Consider the following 23,769-nt stretch of genomic DNA (forward strand, 5'->3'; position numbering starts at 1 on the left):
ACTCTAAATGGAGATTATGTCGAGGAATAAAACACTTTTTTCATTAAAAAAATCGTTTTTTCATTGTTAAGCCAAAGACTTTTCAGCCCATGTAGTATTGGCGTATCACATTTTCCAATTACTGTGGACAGATTGAGGTTACCCCCGATGGGTAACGCTCTTCATACTGCCGCAATATGTTTTTATACTCGTATTATTTGTGGAATTTTATTACCAAGCGTATATTAAGAAGAAACCGGCCAGTGCAGCAGCGACCACGAAAATAGAGACGAACGGCGTCCCGGCGGACAACTCGAATGACAAATTGAAAGAACAATAAATGTGATAAGCCAATAAGTTTGCGTGGTATATTATCCGCTCGATTTATCTTTGCTATTATTTTTCCATTGTTACCATATATGGTATCAAAGAATTAAACGTTAGTCATATTTGACTTGTAAACGTGCCAATATTACCACATTTCACGATAATTTTTCTATAATATATAATGTAAGTCGGTTAATTGATAAATTCCGAGCCTAATAATGAAGCACTTATATTTCTCGGTATAATAAGTTTTATTTTACACTATAATTTTTTTTATCTCGATATTATCAATTTATTCATATTATCAATTTCTTTTCTGGTCCTCTCATTCCTTCAGTGAAGTAGATTAGGCAAAACTTCGCAAAATACTCGTTTACGGTTGCAATCACTTGCCCATTATTTGCGAATTTTTTTCTCTCAACCATTTCTTTATGTTCTAAAATAAAAAAACAGGGATTAGATCAAGAGGATTAGACAAGTTGTAGCGTAATTCATTCGAAGCAAATTCTTTAATACGTAATAAAGCAATTTGGCCATGACGATTGCAGATATATGAACTAGAAGGCAAGGTGTCTCAAACCCGACCACTGAAGGCAAGGTGTCTCAAACCTGACCACTGAAGGCAAGGTGTCTCTGGCAGAGTAAAACACCTTCGCCTTCTTCGGAGCAAGTTTGCCTGATGAAATTGTTTTAACTGTTGCTTGCTTGCTTGCAAGTATGTAGTAGTGAATCCATGTTTCATGAACAATCGAACGAATTGATTAAAAAAATCTTTTGTATCCTTCTTGAACTGATCCAAAAATTCCTTTGAAATGTTTTATCGAATGCTTTTTTGGTCTAACCTTAGCAAACGCGGCACCCATCGCGCAGTCAAATTTCTCATATCCAAATCTTTATGTAATATTCTGAACATATGTTCAGAAGGTGTGCCTGCGGCATTTTTTATGTTTCTAATCTTCAGTTTCCAATTATTTAGTACGATTTGATACACTTTATCGACTATTTGCTCAGTGATTGCAGTTTTTTGGGCGCTCATCATCAAACATACTTGTACGCTTAATAATCCAAACGATTCTAAAAGTTTCGAAATGGAAACTTCGATGTTAATGACGAACTTCGCTCTGGAGGACCTCAACAGATGAAAGACGAGGATTTGAAAGTTCTATTCACCGAAGATACAGCTGAATCGTTTGCGGAGCTAACGAAACAGCTTGCTGTTAATCATACAACAATTCTTCGATGCTTACATGTATTGGGAAAGATCCAAAAGGAAGGGAAGTCTCATATTCTCATATCAATCATCAGAACGAACTATTGGCAACTGATTCAATATCTGCATCTCACTGCTTACTCGACAAAAAAAGAGCTTTTTATGGAAAATAGTAACTGGAGATGAGGAATGGATTTATTATGATAACACTAAACGTAAAAAGGAGTGGTTAGATCCAGGGCAACCTTCTACTTCAGCACCAAAGTGCAATATTCATGCACATAAAATTCTCCTCTGCATTTTGTGGGACCAGAAGAGTGTACTCTATTATAAGCTCAAATCTGGTGAAATGATTACTACGGAGTGCTACAGTCTCCAATTGTGGAACAAAGAAATTCGAAGAAAAAGGCTGTGGACAGAGAAAGGAAATCGAATAGTCATCTTGTTCCACGACAACGCTTTATCACATGTTGCTTCCGCGACAAAGGACACTTTACTGAAACTTGAGTGAAAAGTTCTACTATACCCGGTGTATAGTTCAAATCTTGCCTCTTCAGATTTTTACCCATTTTGGTCAAAGCAGAACCATCTTTCCGGTGTGCAAATTAGAAATGAGATTGAAATACGAAAATGTGTCGACAAATTCATTTCATCGAAAGATGCGTCATTCTTCATCGAGTGATCCATTTGTTGTCTGAAAAAATAGTTCAATGTTGTGGCAAGCGAGGGAAAATATTTTGACTAAACAAGTATATGTATTGTTTCTTTAATATACAGGGTGTTATAAAAGTCCCGGTAAAAGAGCAGAATAACTCGAAAATTATGAGTCCTAGAAAAAGTGCGAAGTACTAAGTTTTTATTATTTTTTCCTGGCTATCTGACGGTGACCTTGGATTTGACCTTGACAATGACCTTGAAGGTCATTTCAAGGTCAGGTCAATTTTTTTTAACAGGATTCCATACTTTTGACCCCAGAAATAAAAAGAGCGGAAAATTTTATGTTCGGATATGACCTTGAACACTGCCAAATTTGACCTCTGAAGGTCACATAAAAGTCTAAGCTTGTTTTAGGCTGAAAACGCGAATATCTTCGAAAATGCACCTGCTAGGGAGCAATGTTACGCATAAGAATAAGAATGTAGAGGTCAACGAGGGACATTCAGCCGTGACCTTGCCCTTATTCTCAAGATCATGAGTTAAGATTATTATTAAGGTCAAACCGGACTTTTTTAGGACTGAAAATCCATACTTTTGACCTAAAAGTGTCAAGATTGAAAAATTTTACATTTAGATATGACGTTTTCAACCTTGACCTTGTTCTCAAAATTATGCGTTTTACGTTACTTCACTGATCGTGAAGTCTATTGAAAGTAAAGCTTCTTGGAACCCGACCACTGAAGGCAAGGTGTCTCAAACCCGACCACTGAAGGCAAGATGTCTCAAACCCGGCCACTTAAGGCAAGGTGTCTCACACCCGACCACTGAAGGCAAGGTGTCTCAAACCCGACCACTGAAGGCAAGGTGTCTCAAACCCGACCACTGAAGGCAAGGTATCTCAAACCCGACCACTGAAGGCAAGGTTCAGTTAGTCCCGGCCACCGAAGGCAAAGCATCTTGTAACTCGGCCTGAGATTACAAAAGATGTTTAAAATGTTCCCCATTGACCGTTTGACAGTGTGCTAAGCGGACGTACAAATTGTCAGTCGCACTCCTTATCATTTATGGAGGTATTGCAGCACATTCGTCTATGATCCGTTGTTGAAGCTCATCCAGGTTACGAGGTTTAGTGAAATAAACTTTATTTTTTATGTAGCCCCAAAGTAAGAAATCAAGTGGTGCAATGTCGGGCGATCTCGGTGGCCATTCGATTGTTCCTCTTCTACCTATCCATCGATTAGGGAAGGTATCGTTTAAATAGTTCCGAACAATGCGTCCATAATGTGGCGGTGCCCCATCTTGCTGGAACCAAACATCATCAAAATTATCACCAACAATCTCCTGTATTGATGGAACTATTTGGTCTGTTAGAAGCTGCAGATAGGTTTCTGAGTTCAAATTCCCATTTATAAAAAAAGGCCCAACCATTTGATTATCATAAAGACTTGACCAAACATTCAATTTTTGAGGTCACTGCATATGCTTCAAACATCCAATGAGGATTTTCGTTGTCCCAATATCTAAAATTATGACGGTTTACCTTACCAGTAATTTCAAAAGATGCTTTTTTTGGAAATTGACAATACACTCATTTGAAGCTGTTGAGATGCTTTTCTAATGGACAATCTGGGATTTTCAACAAATGATTGGGTTATTTCAAATTGTCGCTCTTCTGTCGTTTGAGACCTTGGCCTTCCAGATTTTTGGCGGTTTTTATTACTCCCAGTTTCTACAAATCGTCTGATGGTGCGAGATACAGTCGATATTGAAATACCTTCGCCTTCATTACGAAAGTTTTCATTGAACAGCAATCTCACTTCACTGTATGACCTTTGTCTATCCCCCTATCCTCTCATCATCAATAGCGAAACTCTCTCATGCTCTGTAAGAAAAGCCATTTGGAATTGAAAACAAAAAATTTGCAAAAATTTGGTATAAAAAATTCGGTTTCTTTACCTTTAAATAAAAATAATAAGTAATGTACCATTGATCGTTAATAATAATATGATAATAATTCAAAACGGACTAGAATGACATCAAAACTTGTTAAATCGATGAAAACTCAAAAACAATCTATTATCTGTTTGACACTGATAGAATCGGGACAAATAAAAACCTTGAAGCATACACTTTATCGATGGCGAATAAATTTTTCGGATACCGATCCTGGGATTTTTGAGCTCGCTAAAACCGAATCCGACGTCGGATTTTGCAAATTCAAGATGACCGATTCAAGATAGCGGCCGATATTTAAGAATAACAAAAATTGGATCTCGTTTAAGGAGTTTTTGAAGTCGTTTCTGAAATCGAATCCGACGTTGGATTTTCCAAATTCAAGATGACCGATTCAAAATGGCGCCCGATATTGAGGAATTACCAGCAATCGGAGTGTGCAAATCTCACTCTTCACATTATGGAGGGGTAAAAGTATGTGTTTCCAGCCTAAAAGAATTAATTGACCTTGATATGACTGACACATAACCTTAAGAACAAGGTCAAGGTTGAAAACGTCATATCCGAACGTAAAATTTTTCAATCTTGACACTTTTCGGTCAAAAGTATGGATTTTCAGTCCTAAAAAAGTCCGGTTTGACCTTAATAATAATCTTAACTCATGACCTTGAGAATAAGGGCAAGGTCACGGCTGAATGTCCCTCGTTGACCTCTACATTCTTATTCTTATGCGTAACATTGCTCCCTAGCAGGTGCATTTTCGAAGATATTCGCGTTTTCAGCATAAAACAAGCTTAGACTTTTATGTGACCTTCAGAGGTCAAATTTGGCAGTGTTCAAGGTCATATCCGAACGTAAAATTTTCCGCTCTTTTCATTTCTGGGGTCAAAAGTATGGAGTCCTCTTAAAAAAAATTGACCTGACCTTGAAATGACCTTCAAGGTCATTGTCAAGGTCAAATCCAAGGTCACTGTCAGATAGCCAGGAAAAAATAATAAAAACTTAATGCTTCGTATTTTTCCTAGGACTCATATTTTTCGAGTTATTCTACTCTTTTACCGGGACTTTTATAACACCCTGTATACAATACATAAATTAAGTCGCCGAAAAAATCCTAGAAATTTATGCACAAACAAAATCTAATAGAATGTGTGCTTCTTGATGAAGGCAATGTTCTTTTTGTTCCTTATTTTTCACATCTTGAATGCACGTGTAATATATGCTTGTTGGGAATATTGCGATACATTACGCCAAAGTAATTAGTCAATCTTTACATTGTAATAGCTACACTTTCCGAAACATACATATGGAAACTCACTAAATGTGGAAAATATTACGTTGATTACTATGCAGAATATAATTTGCTCCTTAATTATTATATTTCTTCTTCTTAAGTAATTGCTTTTTTTTCTCTCTCTTTTTCCTTTTCATTTTATTTAAAAGAACTTCATTGAAGTGACATAACATCATTATTTTCTGCTACAAAGAACTGCGTTGGAATTCTTGAACTATTGAACTTGCAAAGTTGAGTGATAGAAAACGTGACGTACGTCTTCTATAGGTATAATAACTGTTGAATATTCAATATTTTTTCATGGACGGGTTAAGTTATCTGAGAGGTCAACATTCCTCGCAAGGCGCAAGTAGTTATATAACAATTTTTGTGGCACGTGTTAGTATATATATATATAATTTTCTTCTCATTATAATACAATGAAATAAAAATGGAGATTTGTTTAGGAGAAATTTGTCTGGCAGTTGCTTATAGAATTTCGCAGCGACTATTGAAAAGAATCGGCAAAAAAAAAATCAATTTCGTGTCGAAGAGAATCAGTGAAGAAAGAAAATGCTTTTCGAACAACAAACATTGTGTTTTTAGATAACTTTTGGGAGGAGCAATTAGAGGTGCAGATACTTGAACCAAGGAAGAAATAAAAGACAAAGAAAGACAAAGAAAGAGAGCTAATGAAACGTACAAAGATTATAACATGAGAATTATAAACTATTCGGTTTTCATCATGACAGCGGTTATAAACGGAATGATCAAAGGAAGGGCGTTCTGTCGGCCTTCATCGTACCTGATTCGATGACAAACTTATATTGATAGACTTTCGCATATCACATAAAGAATCATATTAGTAGGGTAATAATCGCCTGATTGGTAAGCTAACAGTTCGAATTCGATTTACACTTACAATAAAGAGTCTTTCGTTTTCATTCACGATCCATTGTATTGTTCGCCGCGAAGTGACGTACATCATTAAAAAGTAATGAGTCGTCTGCTATCTATGACGTCTAAAACTCTTTGAAAAGAACACACAGCAAGGAAGAAAAAATTTAAACAGCGACCGTTAAAATTAAAACAGACCGTATTTACAGTAGCTTATTATTTTTCATGCAAATATTGATAAATGCATCGTGTTTGCTTTGCCACACACGTCACCGAGTGCGCATTTTAAGCTAATAAAATCAGAATTACACTATTAGCAGTAAAGTCACCGTAAATAAAATCCAACTCGGTTTCGATTTCTCTTGTGGTTTTCCTTTTTAGATTCAAATTTTAGATAAATTTAATTACGGAATGATATTTGATTTTTTTACATCATTAAAAAAATATACTGACATGTATACTACAACTGACTGTTAAAACACAACTAAGCAAATGGCTGGACATTTCGGAGCAGTTATTGAAAAAACGTAGCTCTCACATCTTACAACAGTTTTCACCCAATAATATTATCTTCATGTCCAGACTTGAAACTTATCAAACAACTCACATATATATCACGAAATGTGGGAAATATTTATTACATTGGCTGCTGCATAGAATGTGTACTTTTTTATTGGAGCAATTGTTTCTTTTGTTCCTTGTTCTTCACTTCTTGAGTACACGTTTAACAATAAATGTTTGTTGATAATATTGCAATATATTATATCGAAATAATTAGTCAATCTTTACTTTATAATAGCTATATATATTTTAAAACGTACATATGGAAATTTACTAAATGTGGAAAATATTTATTACGTTTACATTATATAGAATATTATATAGAATATAGCCTATTTTTTGACTGAAGCAAAATTGCTTTTTTCCTTTTTTTCCTTCTCCTTTTTGTTTAAAAGTACTTCGACGAAATGTATTCATCGAATCGACTCAACGTCGCTATTTTCTGCAATAAGAGACTGTATTGGAATTCTTCGACTATTAGACTTGCTAATTTGATCGACAGACAACGCACTTTCGTATAGGTATAATAATTGATTATTCGACATTTTTTCACCGTCATGGACAGGTTGAATAATCTGAGAGGTCAATATTACCCGGAAGGCAACATCTATGTAACAACTTACGTGGGATGTATTTGCGTATATACACAACGTACTTCTCATTACAATACAATTGAAATAGAAATGGAAATTTGATTAGAGAAAACTTGTCCGGCAGTTGCGCGGAGGATTTCGCAGTGACTGGTCGTGACAGAGAGAATCAGTATCAGCAAGAAAAGAAAGTCAATACTTCTCCAACGAAGATAAACATGATTTAAGATAACTGTTTCGGAAAACGATTAGAGGAACAGGTGCTTGGATCAAGCAAGAAATAAAAAAGACAAAGAAAAAGCGAAAAAAGTGGAGTAAAGGAGCCAGAGAGAAGACAAGTTTCATCAAAATTGTCCACCGATATCAAAACGGAAGAACTAAGTAGGCGCACGAATTTTATAACAAAAAAATTGTAAACGATATACGATTCTCGTCATGACTGCAGTTCTAAACGAAGTGATCAACGGATATTTGTTTCTAAACGACCATTTAGTAGGTTGGTATTTTACATTGTATTATGTTGTGTTTACTCGTACTTTGGCCATTGAACCTTATTGTTCCTAATTTGATGAGAAACTTATATTGATAGACTTACGCGTACAATAAAGAGTTTTTCGTTTTCATTCATAATCCATTGAGTTATTCGCCGCAAAGAGTCGTAACGTGCATTATTAAAAGGTAATGAATCGTCTCCTATCTATCACGTTCAAAACTCATCAGAAAAACACACTATGAGGTAGAGAAATTCGCGGCCGTTAAAATTACAAGACCGTATTTACAGTATCTTGTTATTTTTCATGCTAATATTGATAAACGCGCCATGTTTGCTTTGTCGCGCACACCACAGATGAGCGCGCATTTTAATCCAACGAAATCAGAATATATCTCTGACCACATAATACTGATGATATAATACTCGTGTATAAGTACATCACATACAAGTAGAGCACATCAAGCTAAACAACATCTCTGTGGAGAGTTCTCTGTGTAAAAGATTCCGCCATAGTTTTAAAGAATTAATTAAAGAATGTCGATAGTTGTGTAGTGTCAACGAATTCCTTAAAGCTATTGTGAAATTTACAAAACATTTACAGTCCATTTACAGTGGACTTTAGCCTGCTGTTTAATTTAACACGCTCCTAGACGAACGTTGTGTCATTAATCGCCGGACACTCTATATAGGCGTAATATATACTTTTAATTACGGCAAAGTAATATTGAATGAATTTGGCGCAAGGGAAAACTAGAAATATATCGCATCATTTAATTTATCACGTCATATTATCCAACATTATAGATTTTGAGAGAACGTAGAGAGTTCTTCCATAAGTGTTGTTTCAATTTGTTACATTGGACTTTTTTATATACTTAGCGGCAGTTAAGCGCTATATTTTTGGTCCTTTCGGATAGAAAAACACGGCATCAAATCGCGATGCATATGTGACACACATAACGAAATGTCTTTTTATCACAAAAGTCGAACAACATTTGAAACTTTCTGTACAAAGCATCTTAGTGAAATTGTCTCTACCAGCTCCTGCTGAAATTTTCTGTCTAGCGGTTTCTATATAAAAATTTTGTCTGACAGGTTCTTATCAAACAAACTGTATATATATGTATAATTATAAAAGATGCTTGAAATCATGTTTTAATATTTTTACTGGTTTTATTAGTTAAGTTTTTTCTGTTTTAAGATCCACGTACCAAAGATTTCTTTCTGATTGAGACACTATGGCGGCTCCCACTTTTGGCTATAATCTATGTGTATAGCACTTGCTTTCTTTTGCCGAAGTTTATGGAAAAGAGGGAACCCTACAAGTTGGACAGAATATTACAAATATATAATGTCTTACAAATTATATTTAACATGTACTTATTTTATTTGGTAAGCCCAGTTGTGTATTCAAGTAATCGTTTAACTCTTGATTTCTTACCAAAGAGTAAAGATAAAAAAAGACATTTCTGTCACTTAACCCATTTGCATCACAGCTCTAAATACGCAACTAACTTTAGAAATCGGAGACATTCAACTAACAGTAGGCCTGTCATTGAATATCACCGTACATCATTGGCGGAAACTGAACGTCGTCATAAGCATATTATTCCGCGATTAATAATAATGAATAAGTGTGATGTGTGAATAATAAGTGAACGTCGTGGCTGGCGTAATATTCTGCGGCTGATGATAAGTGACAATTATTATGTGCGAATTATTATTCCGCTTGCGGATGTAAATGGGTTAATTATTAAATTACTCGATTTTACAGAAAATATTAAAAATCCAATAATTTTAATAAGATAATACTTTTAATCATATATATTTAATAATTTCGAAAACATTGTAAATTTCGTTAACTTTTTAGTGCACTTTAATAAAAAAATGCTTCTAGATATAATATTTAACATTGTATATCTGAATTGTTTTAAATTGGTCGTTTTGTTGTGTGAATGAAGCAAGCAAAATGTTGCTAGTCTAGAAACGTTTAGGAAGAATTACGTTTTATATTCATACAGACATTAAATTTGGCGTGGTTAAGGGGATATAGCTTTAATTGCGAACCTGTCGATCCCTCGTACACATCAAATGCAATACAGGTAAATGTAAAAGCTTAACTAATTAATTACATATATATAAATTAATACGATATTACATCGTCTCTCACTTCGTTTCTTACTTCATCTCTCTCTCTCTCTCTCTCTCTCTCTCTCTCTCTCTCTCTCTCCCCCCCCCCCTCTACTCTTCCTTTATCAATATTATCTGTGCGGAATCTGCATGTTTGTAAATGATTTTATGTTTTGTAAATAAGACGATATTTAGTATACTATAAAATTATATCATAGTTATATACTATAGCTATACTATAAAGTTGTATCATAGCATAGGACACCTTAATTTTTTTGCACTTCGTATCAAAATAAGAGAAAAGAAGGAAAATCATTGAATGATACCACAATACATATTTTGTCCACTTAATAGATCGCCAGAGGGGTTTGGTGTTACTTCATGCTGAAGGTCGTAGATCTGTTGAACACATTTTTTTTTGTACTTAGAAAGAAACAAAGTCAAGTGAGCTTCCTTCACGTTTATCACCACTTTGGCATGGTAATGATTACTTGGGTTGGCACTAAATATTATCCCGGTGGTCACTGTACATTTATAGGTACGTATAATTGCAGTGATAAATGTAGTCGCGAAATATTAAGATCTTTATATTATTAAGCCCAAGAGGCAAGTGGTGCGAGGCAATCAACAGCTAGCTCTTCGACTAACATACGAGGACAGATTGGAAAATTTCCGACTTGACTAAGAAAAAAAACATTTGTGTGTGTGTGTGTAAGCTAAATGAAACTTATTTCTCAACAAAGTGTCCCTTCAACTCAACAACAGTTATATAACACGCAATTATAAGAACTTACATTTCGCGCCTCTATTTATTGATCGTTAATATTTTATTTCAGGAGTGATCAACACATTCGTCCACATGATAATGTACACGCATTATCTGCTGTCGTCCATGAAAATAGACACGAAACCGTGGAAGAAGTACATCACTCAACTACAAATACTGCAATTCTTTATATTGGCGTATCACATTTCCCAATTACTGTGGACGGATTGCGGTTACCCGCGATGGATAGCGCTGGTGTTGCTGCCGCAATATGTTTTCATGCTCGTATTATTTGTGGAATTTTATTACAACGCGTACAGTAAGAAGAAGCCGACAAGTGCAGTAGCGACGACGAAAATGGAGACGGACGGCATCCCCGCGAACATCTCGAATGGCAAACTGAAAGAGCAATAAGTTCGCGTTAATCGCTCATGACTTGTGAATGCACAACCGCGAAGTTACCGCGTTTTACGGTGATTTTCCCTCTACAATGTCGAATATACGACGTCATCTTGCATTCTTCGCGATATAAATCTCGTCGAAATGCCAATCCATGTCTGTTCTTACGTAATATCGTCTGTACAATGTAATACCGTTTACGCTTATCTGTCCCACATGTCTCTATCAATGTATAAATCTCGCGTAATATTATCCTTCAGCTTCTGCTTGAGATTAGGGTTGAGCAGTAGGGTTAACCAGTTTAAAGTTAAATTAAAAGATTGAAAGGTTATAACGACCTTTAACCTCACTTTGTTAATCCGCAATTTTTTGAATTTTGAACTAGATATTTCTGAACGCATTATCGTTAACTTATTGACTTTTTTTCAAGTCGCAAGTCGAAATAATTCAATCATAAATTTGTCACGTCATATTATCCAACATTATAGATTTTGAGAGAACGTAGAGAGTTCTTCCATAAGTGTTGTTTCAATTTGTTACATTGGACTTTTTTATATACTTAGCGGCAGTTAAGCGCGATATTTTTGGTCCTTTCGGATAGAAAAACACGGCATCAAATCGCGATGCATATGTGACACACATAACGAAATGTCTTTTTATCACAAAAGTCGAACAACATTTGAAACTTTCTGTACAAAGCATCTTAGTGAAATTGTCTCTACCAGCTCCTGCTGAAATTTTCTGTCTAGCGGTTTCCATATAAAAATTTTGTCGGACAGGTTCTTATCAAACAAACTGTATATATATGTATAATTATAAAAGATGCTTGAAATCATGTTTTAATATTTTTACTGGTTTTATTAGTTAAGTTTTTTCTGTTTTAAGATCCACGTACCAAAGATTTCTTTCCGTTTGATAATATGACGTGACAATATTAAAGTCGTGTGAAAATGGTCCACGATATTCATCAAGGAATTAACAGTGCAGAATTAGACAGTGTATTTTAACGTATTATTAGCAAACGTGTGCGCATGATGCGGCGGGCTGATCTCTGCGAACAAAGTCTGGCTCAGAATGACTCGAATCTGTTTTGATGATTTCCTTCGCAAAGGCGAACAGTTTATAATGATAGACATTGGAGTTGTGCGATTATTGTGCAATAGTATCACTGCTTGTTGTTGCCAATAGATTATCAAAAAATTCAAACCATTTTGGATAAGACCTTGTCTACAGAGCTCTCTCCCCTTTTCTCGCTTCTCGCCTACTGATTTGCTAACATTGTTTAATTGATTTCTCAATAACTATTTTATAATTCGCAAAATGGTACAGAATTTTCCCGTTCAGTTTGATTTGCTCCATCTGCATACGAGCATTTTGCCCTTCATTGTTTTTCATTATTCTCAATTGAGCATTTTGTTCTTAAACACTCTAATTTCTTTATTACAACTATTGTACTTTTTAAATAATGTATATTGTTAAAAGATGAAAAATACACTATCTTTTTTTTTATAAAGCCACCATTTTATTCTCACCTAAATTTAATGTACATTTAAAAGTCCAATTATAAAAATTATAAAATATTTTAAAAATTATAAAAAAACATATAGCTTAGCGCACAATTAACTTTTAACTTTAATAAGTTAATTTGACTTTTTTTAAGACAATCGAGTTAGTCGTTTGAGTAGCTTTTAACGTAAACTTAGTTAATTTGTGAGTTATTAATGTTAACTTAGTTTAAAACTTAGTTTAAAAAAGAAAATCAACTTACCCAATTCTGATACCTTCTTGCACACGCGACATGATGAGACCCCGTTAACGCGCAACACGAGAAATCTCGCGAGCATGTCCTCGACGTTGAAATATCGCACACGCAAAAGCAAACGTCTAACAAGTTTGCGATTTAGCTATCCGGCCGAGGATTGGGCGAGAATTTGCGATCTATGATTTGTACGACTGTGATGATCTCGGCTGCGCCAAGATCGAAGAGCCGTTGTTGTGCGGCCCACTTTTTTTTTGGATGCGCGCGTCCTAAACGGGGACGGCTAAAAGGAAAACGAAGAAGACGGAAAGGAGCGCGTAGCTACGGCGAAGCCCGCTTTTGTTACAAAGGTGCCGCCACAGGTGCCGTTATGTATGTAAACCTGGTACACGATCTTTCGACCGTGAAGGTCGTCGAGATGCCAATTTGCATAGCGACGTAGCTGCGCGACAAACGGAAGTATCAGCAAATCTGGGAGATTTTTCCGCTTATATTAACAATAACATGCACGATCGGTAAGATCGACCGCGAGAATGGCTCAGCAAGTAATGTAATAAATAATTAACACTTTCTTCTCATTTTAATTAATTCTTTCAAGCGAAGCATTTCAACGGGCTGACGCAATTTCGTCGATGTCAATAATGTTAGTCAATAATAATGTTAGTCAATAATTCATGTTAGTGCCACATCGAGGAGAAATTTCGAGAATATACAGGGTGTCTCATTTAACTTGACAAATCGTAATATCTGGAAAACTACATGTCGGATCAAAAAAAGTGGGTAATGAAATTTGTTCGTCTCGAAGGGGGATATCCAATGATATCAAACTCGACCTCCCACCCCACTCCCGGGGGTGGGGGTGGGGGGCAACTTTGAAATATTAAATGGGAACCCCCATTTTTTATTGCAGATTCGGACTCTACGCCACAAAATACGTAAGTTTCGTCCGAAACTTTTTTTTTATTCGTGATAGATAGTGCTGTAATCGCAAAAAATTAGATTTTCTGCAATTTTCCAGAAATGATCATTGGATTGAAAAATAAAAAAATACCTGTTCAATATTTTTAAAAATATTTTTAAAAAACATAATAACAGTTATTCCCCTCCATCCCCTCGGGGTAAGGTGGGTGGTAACGTTCAAATCTCAAATAAGAACCCACATTTTTCATTGCAGAATTAAATTTTACGTGAAGTTTTTATGGAAACAATTTTTTTCATTCGTGATAGATAGCGTTGAATTTTTCCGAGAAACTATATTTAGCTTTACTCAGGAACAACGACGAGGACGTAGTAGCTTTCTGTTCCCTTCGGGGTGCTTGTTTTAGGTGAGTCCCCTCGCCTCTCACCATCGGGGTGCTTGATTCAGGTGATCTCCTTCACCTTCCACCATTTAATTAAATTAAATGCTCAAAATGATGACCTTGAACTTCAATGAACTTCAATAGTTTCTATTCAACGCTATGTATCACGAATGAAAAAAATTGTTTCCATAAAAACTTCACGTAAAATCTAATTCTGCAATGAAAAATGTGGATTTTCATTTGAGATTTGAACGTTACCACCCACCCTACCCCGAGGGGGTTGGGGGAGGGAATAACTGTTATTATGTTTTTTAAAAATATTTTTAAAAATATTGAACAGGTATTTTTTTATTTTTCAATCCAATGATCATTTCTGGAGAATTGCAGAAAATCTAATTTTTTGCGATTACAGCGCCATCTATCACGAATCAAAAAAAAAAGTTTCGGACGAAACTTACGTATTTTGTGGTAGAATCCGAATCTGCAATAAAAATGGGGGTTCCCATTTAATATTTCAAAGTTGCCCCTCACCCCCACCCCCCGGGAGTGGGGTGGGAGGTCGAGTTTGATGTCATTGGATGTCCCCCTTCGAGACGAACAAATTTCATTACCCACTTTTTTTGATCCGACATGTAGTTTTCCAGATATTACGATTTGTCAGGTTAAATGGGACACCCTGTATACGTGATGTGTTAAAAATATAATCGGTTGCCATTTCGTCCGATCTTCTTTCGGTGTTACTATCAATATTACCACTCACTTCCTTTCGCTGTTAATTAATAAAATTAATTGTGCGCAACTATCAATCTGTGTTGGCTTTCATCAGCCTATTAAAGTATTTCACTTTATTGGAAAGCCATGAAAACTTTAATAAGGATACACTTCATCGGGCACTTAGCTTACAAATGACACGCAACGTGCGAACCGTGCAAAATTAGTTCCGCTAAAAGGCCAAAAAAACGTGGCGAGTTACATAGTTCATATTAATGTAATATCTGTAACGAACACGGACAAATTGAGCGGACTGAAACGAGTCGATTAAATGTAGGCGATCAAACTTTTGTATTCGTGACGATTTCGTACGTACATACGATCAAACTTTTTGTAACAAACAAGTGCAAACGATCAAACAGATGAGACGCAAACATTCGATCGTGTGTACGTATGAAATATTCGTCACAATTTACCGGGACATTAATCTTGAAACGTCCAGTGCCGGCGGAGGTAATCGGCAAACCGTCGCGATGAGTACTGACGTAATATTATTGACTCACGTGAAATAAAAAAGAAGAATACCGCGTATGTAGGACGTCTCTAAAATATAAAATACAAAACATGACCGTTTCGGCGCATATCGCGAAAAGGAGAGGTCGATCGTACGAGATGCAACGTGTATGTATCTGTCGAGCCTTTGCATCCGCCATGTCGCCACAGGTAAATACATATTTTTGTTCAACGTTCAATCGCGCGTTATCTCGCGTACATATACCGGGCATTTCAAACCACCTGGTTTGTTCGATTTTTTCGTTAACGCGACATTTTAGAGAGAAAAATATTTCAGACAAAAGTTGTAGGGCTTCAAAAGATCTATTAGGAGCGCAAAAAAGTTCTGAGCCCTTTTTTGCAAAATTCAAAATTTATTTAAAAACAAACAAAACTATATTAATCAACGAAATATTCCCCGTTTGCATCGATGACCTTTTGCCATCTTTCGGGCAGCTTGCGAATTCCCTGATGGTAGAAGCTCACCGGCTTCGAAGCGATAAAGTCATCAATGTATTTTCGTATCTCTTCAAGTGTCACAAAATGTGTATCAGTCAAGAAATGCTGCAGAGATCGGAATAGGTAGTAATCGGAAGGCGCCATGTCTGGGCTATACGCCGCGTGCGGGAGAAGTTCCCAGCCTAACGCAAAGATATGGTCCTGAGTCACTTTCGCAACATGTGGTCGGGCATTGTCATGAAGCAGTATCACTTTACGACGTCCTTTGCCAGTAAATGGCCTCTTTTCTACAAACGCATCGCTCAAATTGCTCAATTGTTGCTGATAGCGATCTGCCGTTACTGTTTCACCCGGCTGTAACAACTCGTAATACAATACACCTTTCCATTCCCACCATATGCAAAGCAAAATCTCCTTGGCGTGGATATTGGTCTTTGGCGTCGATGTCGAAGATTGACCAGGGTCAATCCATGATTTTTTACGCTTCGGATTATCATAAAGTATCCACTTTTCATCACCTATAATGATTTGGTGCAGAAAATCCTTTTTCCGGAACCTTGAAAGCAAAGTGAGTGCCGTGTCACGCCGTCGATTTTTGTTGTCTTCGGACAGTGCATGCGGAACCCATCTGCCTTCCTCTTGAACTTTTCCCATTGCACGTGTAAACGTGTGGAAATGGCTTGTCGCGTAACGCCAAGTTGCTCTGCAAGCTCCTTTTCAGTTTGTGCAGAGTTTATATCCAACAATGCTTGCAGTTCGTCCGTTTCAATCTTTTGAGGGCGTCCAGCACGCGGTTCATCTTCAAGACTGAAATCTCCTTGGCGAAATTTTTGATACCACCTTTTACACGTAGCATAACTTACAGCGTTCTCTCCATATGCAACACAGATCATTTCAGTGGCTTCAGCAGCATTTTTCTTCAGATGAAACGCGAAGTGGATGGAAAATCGAATGTGCTCTTTTGTTATTGCCATCGTGAACACTGCTGATTTTAAGGTTATGTGCATCAAACGCCAAATCGCACGATGTTTCGAAAGACCAAATGTCACTGCTTTAAAACCGCAAGAGGGCGGGAAAATTAATGCAATTTAAATTGTGGTTTCAGTAGTATGAAATCTAGGGCTCAGAACTTTTTTGCGCTCCTAATATTTACTGACGTTATGAATTTGACCTTGGGATAACCTTGAAAAGTCCAGTCAAGATCAACATAAAAATCTTAAATAGAAACTGCAGTTTTTTATTACACCGTCTTTTTCCACCAATTAATTTGAACAACTTTTGTCTAAAATATTTTTTCATTTGCCTAATATTTTTCTAGATATTGAAGGAAAACTTGATAACTTTTTCAATATTTAACTTACGATATCTCGCTAACTAGTTGTCGAAAGAAAAAGTGGTACTAGACTTTTTTGCTCTATTTAGTCTCAAGAATATATTTTTACAATAGCGCCCTGACTTTTGTTAACTTGCTGATTTTTGGAAATTTCAAAATCATCAAATTAACCAAATTTAGGGTGCTATTGGAACAATATATTCTTGAGACTAAATAGAGCAAAAAAGTTTAGTACTACTTTTTCTTCTGACAAATAGTTAACGAGATATTGTGAGTTAAATATTGAAAAAGTTATCAAGTTTTCCTTAAATATCTAAAAAACTATTAGGTAACTAAAAAAATATTTCAGACAAAAGTTGTTCAAATTAATTGCTAGAAAAGATGATGTAATAAAAAATTAGGATATCCATTTAAGATTTTTATGTTGATCTTGACTGGACTTTTCAAGGTTATCCTAAAGTCAAATTCATAGCGTCAGTAAATAGATCCTTTAAAGTCCTATAACTTTTGTCTGAAATATTTTTCTCTAAAATGTCGCGTTAATGAAAAAATCGAGTGATCCGGGTGGTCTGAAACGCCCAGTATACAGGATGTATCAAAAGCACCGAGATGGCGAAATATCTGAAAAACTAAGCATTTTAGAAAAAAATGTTTCAGACAAAAGTTGTTCAGATCAATTGGCAAAAAAAAGATGATATAATAAAAAATTGGGGTTTCCATTCGAGAAAAGTAATAATTAGTGAATATCTTGAAAGTGGCGCCATCTGTGAAACAAAATGATATAGTCTCTCGTTTCATGTCCCCCTTGAAACCATATAACATTTTGCCTGAAACATTTTCTTCTAAAATGCTTCTTAGTTTTCGAGATATTTCGTCGCTCAGGTATTTTTTACACACTCTGTATATGTATCCAATACGTTTCCGTCTGTCTCAAGTTGACCGACATGGTTTCGAGTTTATTTCGTACTCTCAGTATGTTTAGTTTCGCTCGACTATCGCTGTTCGTCCGTCCAAACTTGACAGTCCGAATGACCCTGACACGGGCTGGCAGGCCGTTAGAAAGAGAACACGCATAACCCTACTTCCCAGCGGCGGATCGTTAACTTACTTATGAGTTACTTATGAGTACGAACGACAGTAGGCGACGTAGCGAGCGTTCGATGTCGATTTTGCTCGTAACATCTTCGGCTTCTCATTGGCCCGGCCGCCGTGCCGCCTCATTGATCTCAGTCAAGTTGTAATTATTTTACGTAACGGCAACGATACAGGTTTTAGCATATAGGTTTAGTAGGCGTCCATCGTATATCGCGGCCGGCCTGAGTGTGTAGCGCGCCACATCGCACTTCTAGAGTGCGATAAAGTTTACCGAGCTATTGAGATCGGATTGATGCGCAATGGCGATTTTTCGCGGCGCTTTACGATCGCCGTCCGTTATTAAGCGGCACGTTACATATCCGCGTTATCCGCGACGTTAACCGGGATATCGTCGGCAGTCATCGAGATACTCGAGAACAAACAAGCCTTTCTTCATCGCTAGGTATCTACGATATTCATTTACTCGCGGTGTAAAGTATAGTTTAGTCTATCACGTCACACTTGAAAAGTCCTTCCTCACTAGCGCCAACCGAGCGCTGATACGGAAGGAGGCGTTTTTCGCAAGCAGAAACGGCCCGACCAATGAAACGTGATATAAGTGAAATATACCCCGACGACTTTATGGAAAAAGACATTAGAATTGACATGATAATTTATACGACAGACTCGTAACCGTTGGAGTCAACGTTTCCGACTGGTTCCACAATCGACAAGTCACGGCCGGTATCGCGCAATTTCCGTGAAGTCTTACGAAAGTTACAGAGCGATTTTTTCCGACCGTTTCTATTTATATATTTTCCTGTTTCCAGTGCTGGCATAATCGCACAAATATAATATCACAGGATCCATTTGCGTTACATTTTCGTTGTTTCTTATCGAACAAACGTGCCGCGTAAAACCTCACAATCGCGCTAACCTGCTGTTACTGGCAATCGCGTATTTGAGATTTCTCGAGGACGTTATACGACTTGATGCACGTGGTACAGTCGTAAAATCAGCGCTACCACCGTTTAACACGTCCGGCCGCAGCATTCTCGAGTGACCGGCTCGCTTGAAGGAGTGGAGCCGTTGCGTGACGTTAGACTTCGTCTAACGGTGTCGCGCATCGACCGTGTCTTCAGTCTTTCTGCACTAGCGTCAGGAGCACAAACGCCTTAGCGCGAAGCTTCCATTGGCGATGACACGTACATAAATCTTCGCAGCTTCACGGCCCGACGCGGATCGCTTCACTCATGAGCCGCGAGGCTCCGCAATCGCCGGACAATGGCGCCGGACAGTGTCGTCTGTGTCGTCATTTCGTGGGTCAATCAGGCAGCGATCGGGGTCGACAGGCCGCAAATTAAAGCGACGTCCAGACGAATTGTCGAAGCACTTTTGCCGTACCTGAGAAAAAAGTCGATGTCACGTTACCTGGTCCTCGTTTAATTCGTAGTCAGCTTTTGCAGGCGGAAATGTCCGAGCGTCGATTTCCGCTGATTTTCGCGCGTAAAGCGACTTCCGTATACTAACGCTGCGGGTTTTTCGGGCGGATCTTATTCGAGCCGAGTGCAATGAATTCAGCGCGAAGCGCTGACACGTTATCAAAGACGCCTCAAATTCCGCGGAAGCACGTAGAAGAAAGACGACGCCCGCGATAAAACAGATCTGAAAGGGGCTGGGAGGGAGGGGGGAGGAACGCGAATCAGGAAACGAATAAAATCTGAGGTATGAATGATGTGTGTCATGTGTGCGAAGATAAGTTTCTGAAATTACCATGTCGAGGTGCTTACTCGCGCCTCGTTACATCCTAAAGATATGATACTTTCTTTATGTGTGTGCTAGGCTCGTTTATTCCGGTCAAACGGAAAACAATCTCCCATCGAACATTTCGCGATCTCATCCTTCTTCTTCTTTATAGCTTTTGTATATAGGTAACTTTTGTTTCTGATTTTACAGCAGCTGACGATAATACAGGGTGAGTCAAAAATATGAAACCCTAAAAATCTCTATATTTACTCATCTTATCAGTTTGACTTTGAGTGGTGTTGCCAAGGTTAATAGAAACTCTAATTTTTTATTATATCATCTTTTTCTACCAATTAATTTTAATAACTTTTATTTGAAACATTTTTTATTTGCCTAATATTTTTTGAGATATTTAAGGAAAACTCGGAAACTTTTTCAATATTTACGTAACTTACGATATCTCGCTAATTATTTGTCGGAAGAAAAAATGCTATTATACTTTTTTACTCTACCTGGTCTCAAGAATATATTGTTACAATAGCATCCTTTGTTAATTTGATGACTTTGAAATTTCCAAAAGTCAATAAGTTAACAAAAATTAAGGAACTATTGTAACAATATGTTCTTGAGATCAAATAGAGTCTCTATAGAGTAAAAAAGTCTAGTACCAGTTTTTCATCCGACAAATAGTTAATGAGATATCGTAAGTTAAATATTGAAAAATCAAGTTTTCCTTAAATATCTCAAAACATATTAGGTAAATAAAAAAATGTTTCAGACAAAAGTTGTCCAAATTCATTGGTAGAAAAAGATGATATAATAAAAAATGGAGATTTCCGTTTAAAAAAAATAAGTTAACCTTGGCAACGCCACTTAAGGTCAAACTGATAAGATCAGTAAATACTTCGTTTTGAGCCTTATAACTTTTGTCTGAAACACTTTACTGTAAAATTTATATCTTTCGAGATTTTTAAGGGTTTCTATACTTTCGACTCACTCTGTATATCAACGCGTACTCGCTGAATGCACGAGAAGGATTCTTGCTTCGCAGGAATATAATATAAAATAATAATGTAAAATATATACAGAAAAATATAATAGAAAAATGAAATCAGAGATTTAAACAAATGATTTTCAGGCACAATAACACAATTGGTAACATAAAGAAAGAAAGAGAGAGAGAGAGAGAGAGAATACACACAGAAAAATATAATCTTTCCTACATATTTATTTATTAAATTAAAAAGTTCCTTTCCGAATAGTATTTTAATTTGACGAATTAACTTATATAAATGTATGAGAATATCTCGGCATGGAAAGAATAAGAGAGAGAGAGAAGGATGCAAATATATATTACATCACTCGTGTCTTTACGTCTCAAACATGCTTATCTTTCCACACACTCCTCGCTTGTTCCGCTTAAATTTATACGAGAACGGCAAATATTTGAATAAACTAATATCTTTATCGGAGAGGTGAGGAAAGAATCTATGGGAAAAAAAGTGACAATTCGTGATTTCATCACTGACTGTAATCCTCGTTTGCCGAGGTAATTCTCCTCGCATTGTCAACGAATGCTTTGCACTTTTATACAACGACCAATTATCAAATATATTTTATTAGGTGTGCAAATTAATTTGGTGCCTTTACATTTAACATCTTGTAACTTTGGTCCGAATTAAAACTTTTTTCCGTCCTATGACGACTTGAAAGTGCCAACTCTTCAAGCTTTAAAAAGCGCTATAGTGGACGGCCCTGCCGACATAACCTCACGAAACAGCAGTAAACAGCAGTGAATGGCGGTCGAAAAGCAGCATTTGAGGCATTGCATTTTTTTACATTTGAATTGAAGAAAAATGCTGCTGAAAAATACTACGGAAATGATTTGTTTCGTTTTGAGTACAGACGCTGTGACGTGTAAAACGTGTAAGAAATAACACCAGAAGTTTAGAAATGAAAATTTTGATCTTTCAGATCGAAAACGTCCAGGCCAACCAAAAACGTTTGAAGACGAAGAAGCAATTATTAAATGAAAACTCCGCTCAAACTCAACAGGAGCTTGCACTACAACTGAAAGTTACCCACCAACGCCTATCCTATTGTCTACTTCAACCTGAAAAAATTGAATATTCGCGATTACAATTACGAGATTATTTTATGAGGTACCACAGATAGCTCATATTGAATTGTAAATTGTAAAGTTCAAGGTTCAAAAGTTCTTTGATCAAGAAAAACATCGAAAAAAAAGAAAGCGATAGAGAGCGATAGAGATCTACAGAGATTCTCATTGTTTTCTATCGCAATCTATCGTTTTGCTGCATCGGATCCGAAAGAAATGATATCGCGTAAAAATAAAGTACGATGAACACTTTTCATCGTATTCTATTATACTCTATCGTTAGGAGAATATTTAGTTGTTAGAGTTAGTTGACAGAATTCGCGTAGAGACTCATCGTGTCCTATCGTTTTATTCAAGTCTACACGGCAAATATGTTTAGTTGAATGAACCAATTTTCTGACGACAAGAAACGTGTAAAGAAAGCGTCAATCAATCATACATTTATGCATGTCAAAATAACACATTCGGATTTGCGTTGTATCGCAATTATACCTAGGAATCAATTTTATGCCGAGTATCGTTGGTGCACCATTGACAACGATGGTCCTCTTTTCGCAATTGTACGATACAGAACTTTCAGTTTCTTCTGTTGTTAATATACCACTGACAAGAATTATGATATAAGACAACAATTTATGCGTGATACATGGTAAAAATGTTTGGTCCATGATACAGCTTGCAAATGAAACGATATGAACGATATGAACGATACAGAGAAATATTAACTGAAAATATTAACACTCAGTCTAATTCATCAAGGTTTATGGTTAACTTAAACAAAATTGTGCTATTCTCAATCAAAATTTCTTAATCGTTCTTTATTTCTCTCTCTCATTTCGTCAGAAAATTGGTTCATTCAACCAAACATATTTTCCGTGTAGACTTGAATAAAACGATAGGACACGATGAGTCTCTACGCGAATTCTATCATACTCTAATTGAACAGTTGAGCGAACTTACCTGTAAGTGAAGTTCGGCTGCAATTATATGAGAGCCTCGTTCAAAAGATTACCGTGTAGTACTCCTCTCGAGCCGCGAGGTGTCACATCGGTTTGGAGATGACAAACAACCGCTCACGCTCCCTGGCTTCCTGTGTATCGTCCTGTGTATCTTCATATTCTTTAGAGTAGTTTTTTCAAAAAATTGCTATATGGGGTATTTTGGGTTAGGTAACTTTCCTTTGAAATTACTGGGAAGGACTGTAATCTTTTGAACGAGGCTCTCATATAATTGCAGCCGAACTTCACTTACAGGTAAGTTCGCTCGACTGTTCAATTATATTTCGCGCCTCGTTTTTCAGATTACCGTGTAGTTCTTTAGAGAGGCAGCAATTTTTTTTTTTTTTACATTTTTATATCATTTTCTATTTCCTAATACCGCATTTGCTAATATACCTTCTTCTTCTACGATAGGTCTATTATAGAATTTAGCGAAGACTTTCGATTTTTCCGTCCAGCCCGCTGTTCTTCTAATAGTGTCA

The 23,769-nt window shown here is 36.6% G+C and overlaps 1 protein-coding gene across 1 annotated transcript; it reads left to right on the forward strand.

Moving 5' to 3' along the window:
- Window positions 1-7,582: 7,582 nt before the first annotated feature.
- LOC105190300 (elongation of very long chain fatty acids protein AAEL008004) lies at window positions 7,583-12,291 on the forward strand. Its single transcript, XM_011153002.2, has 5 exons — window positions 7,583-7,943; window positions 9,142-9,332; window positions 9,962-10,042; window positions 10,425-10,608; window positions 10,907-12,291. The coding sequence occupies exons 1-5, from the start codon at window positions 7,883-7,885 to the stop codon at window positions 11,248-11,250; spliced, it is 861 nt and encodes a 286-aa protein (XP_011151304.2). The 5' UTR covers window positions 7,583-7,882; the 3' UTR covers window positions 11,251-12,291.
- The last annotated feature ends 11,478 nt before the right edge of the window (window positions 12,292-23,769 follow it).

Source organism: Harpegnathos saltator, unplaced genomic scaffold, assembly GCF_003227715.2.
Source record: "Harpegnathos saltator strain DR-91 unplaced genomic scaffold, Hsal_v8.6 scaffold527, whole genome shotgun sequence".
NCBI lineage: Eukaryota > Metazoa > Arthropoda > Insecta > Hymenoptera > Formicidae > Harpegnathos > Harpegnathos saltator.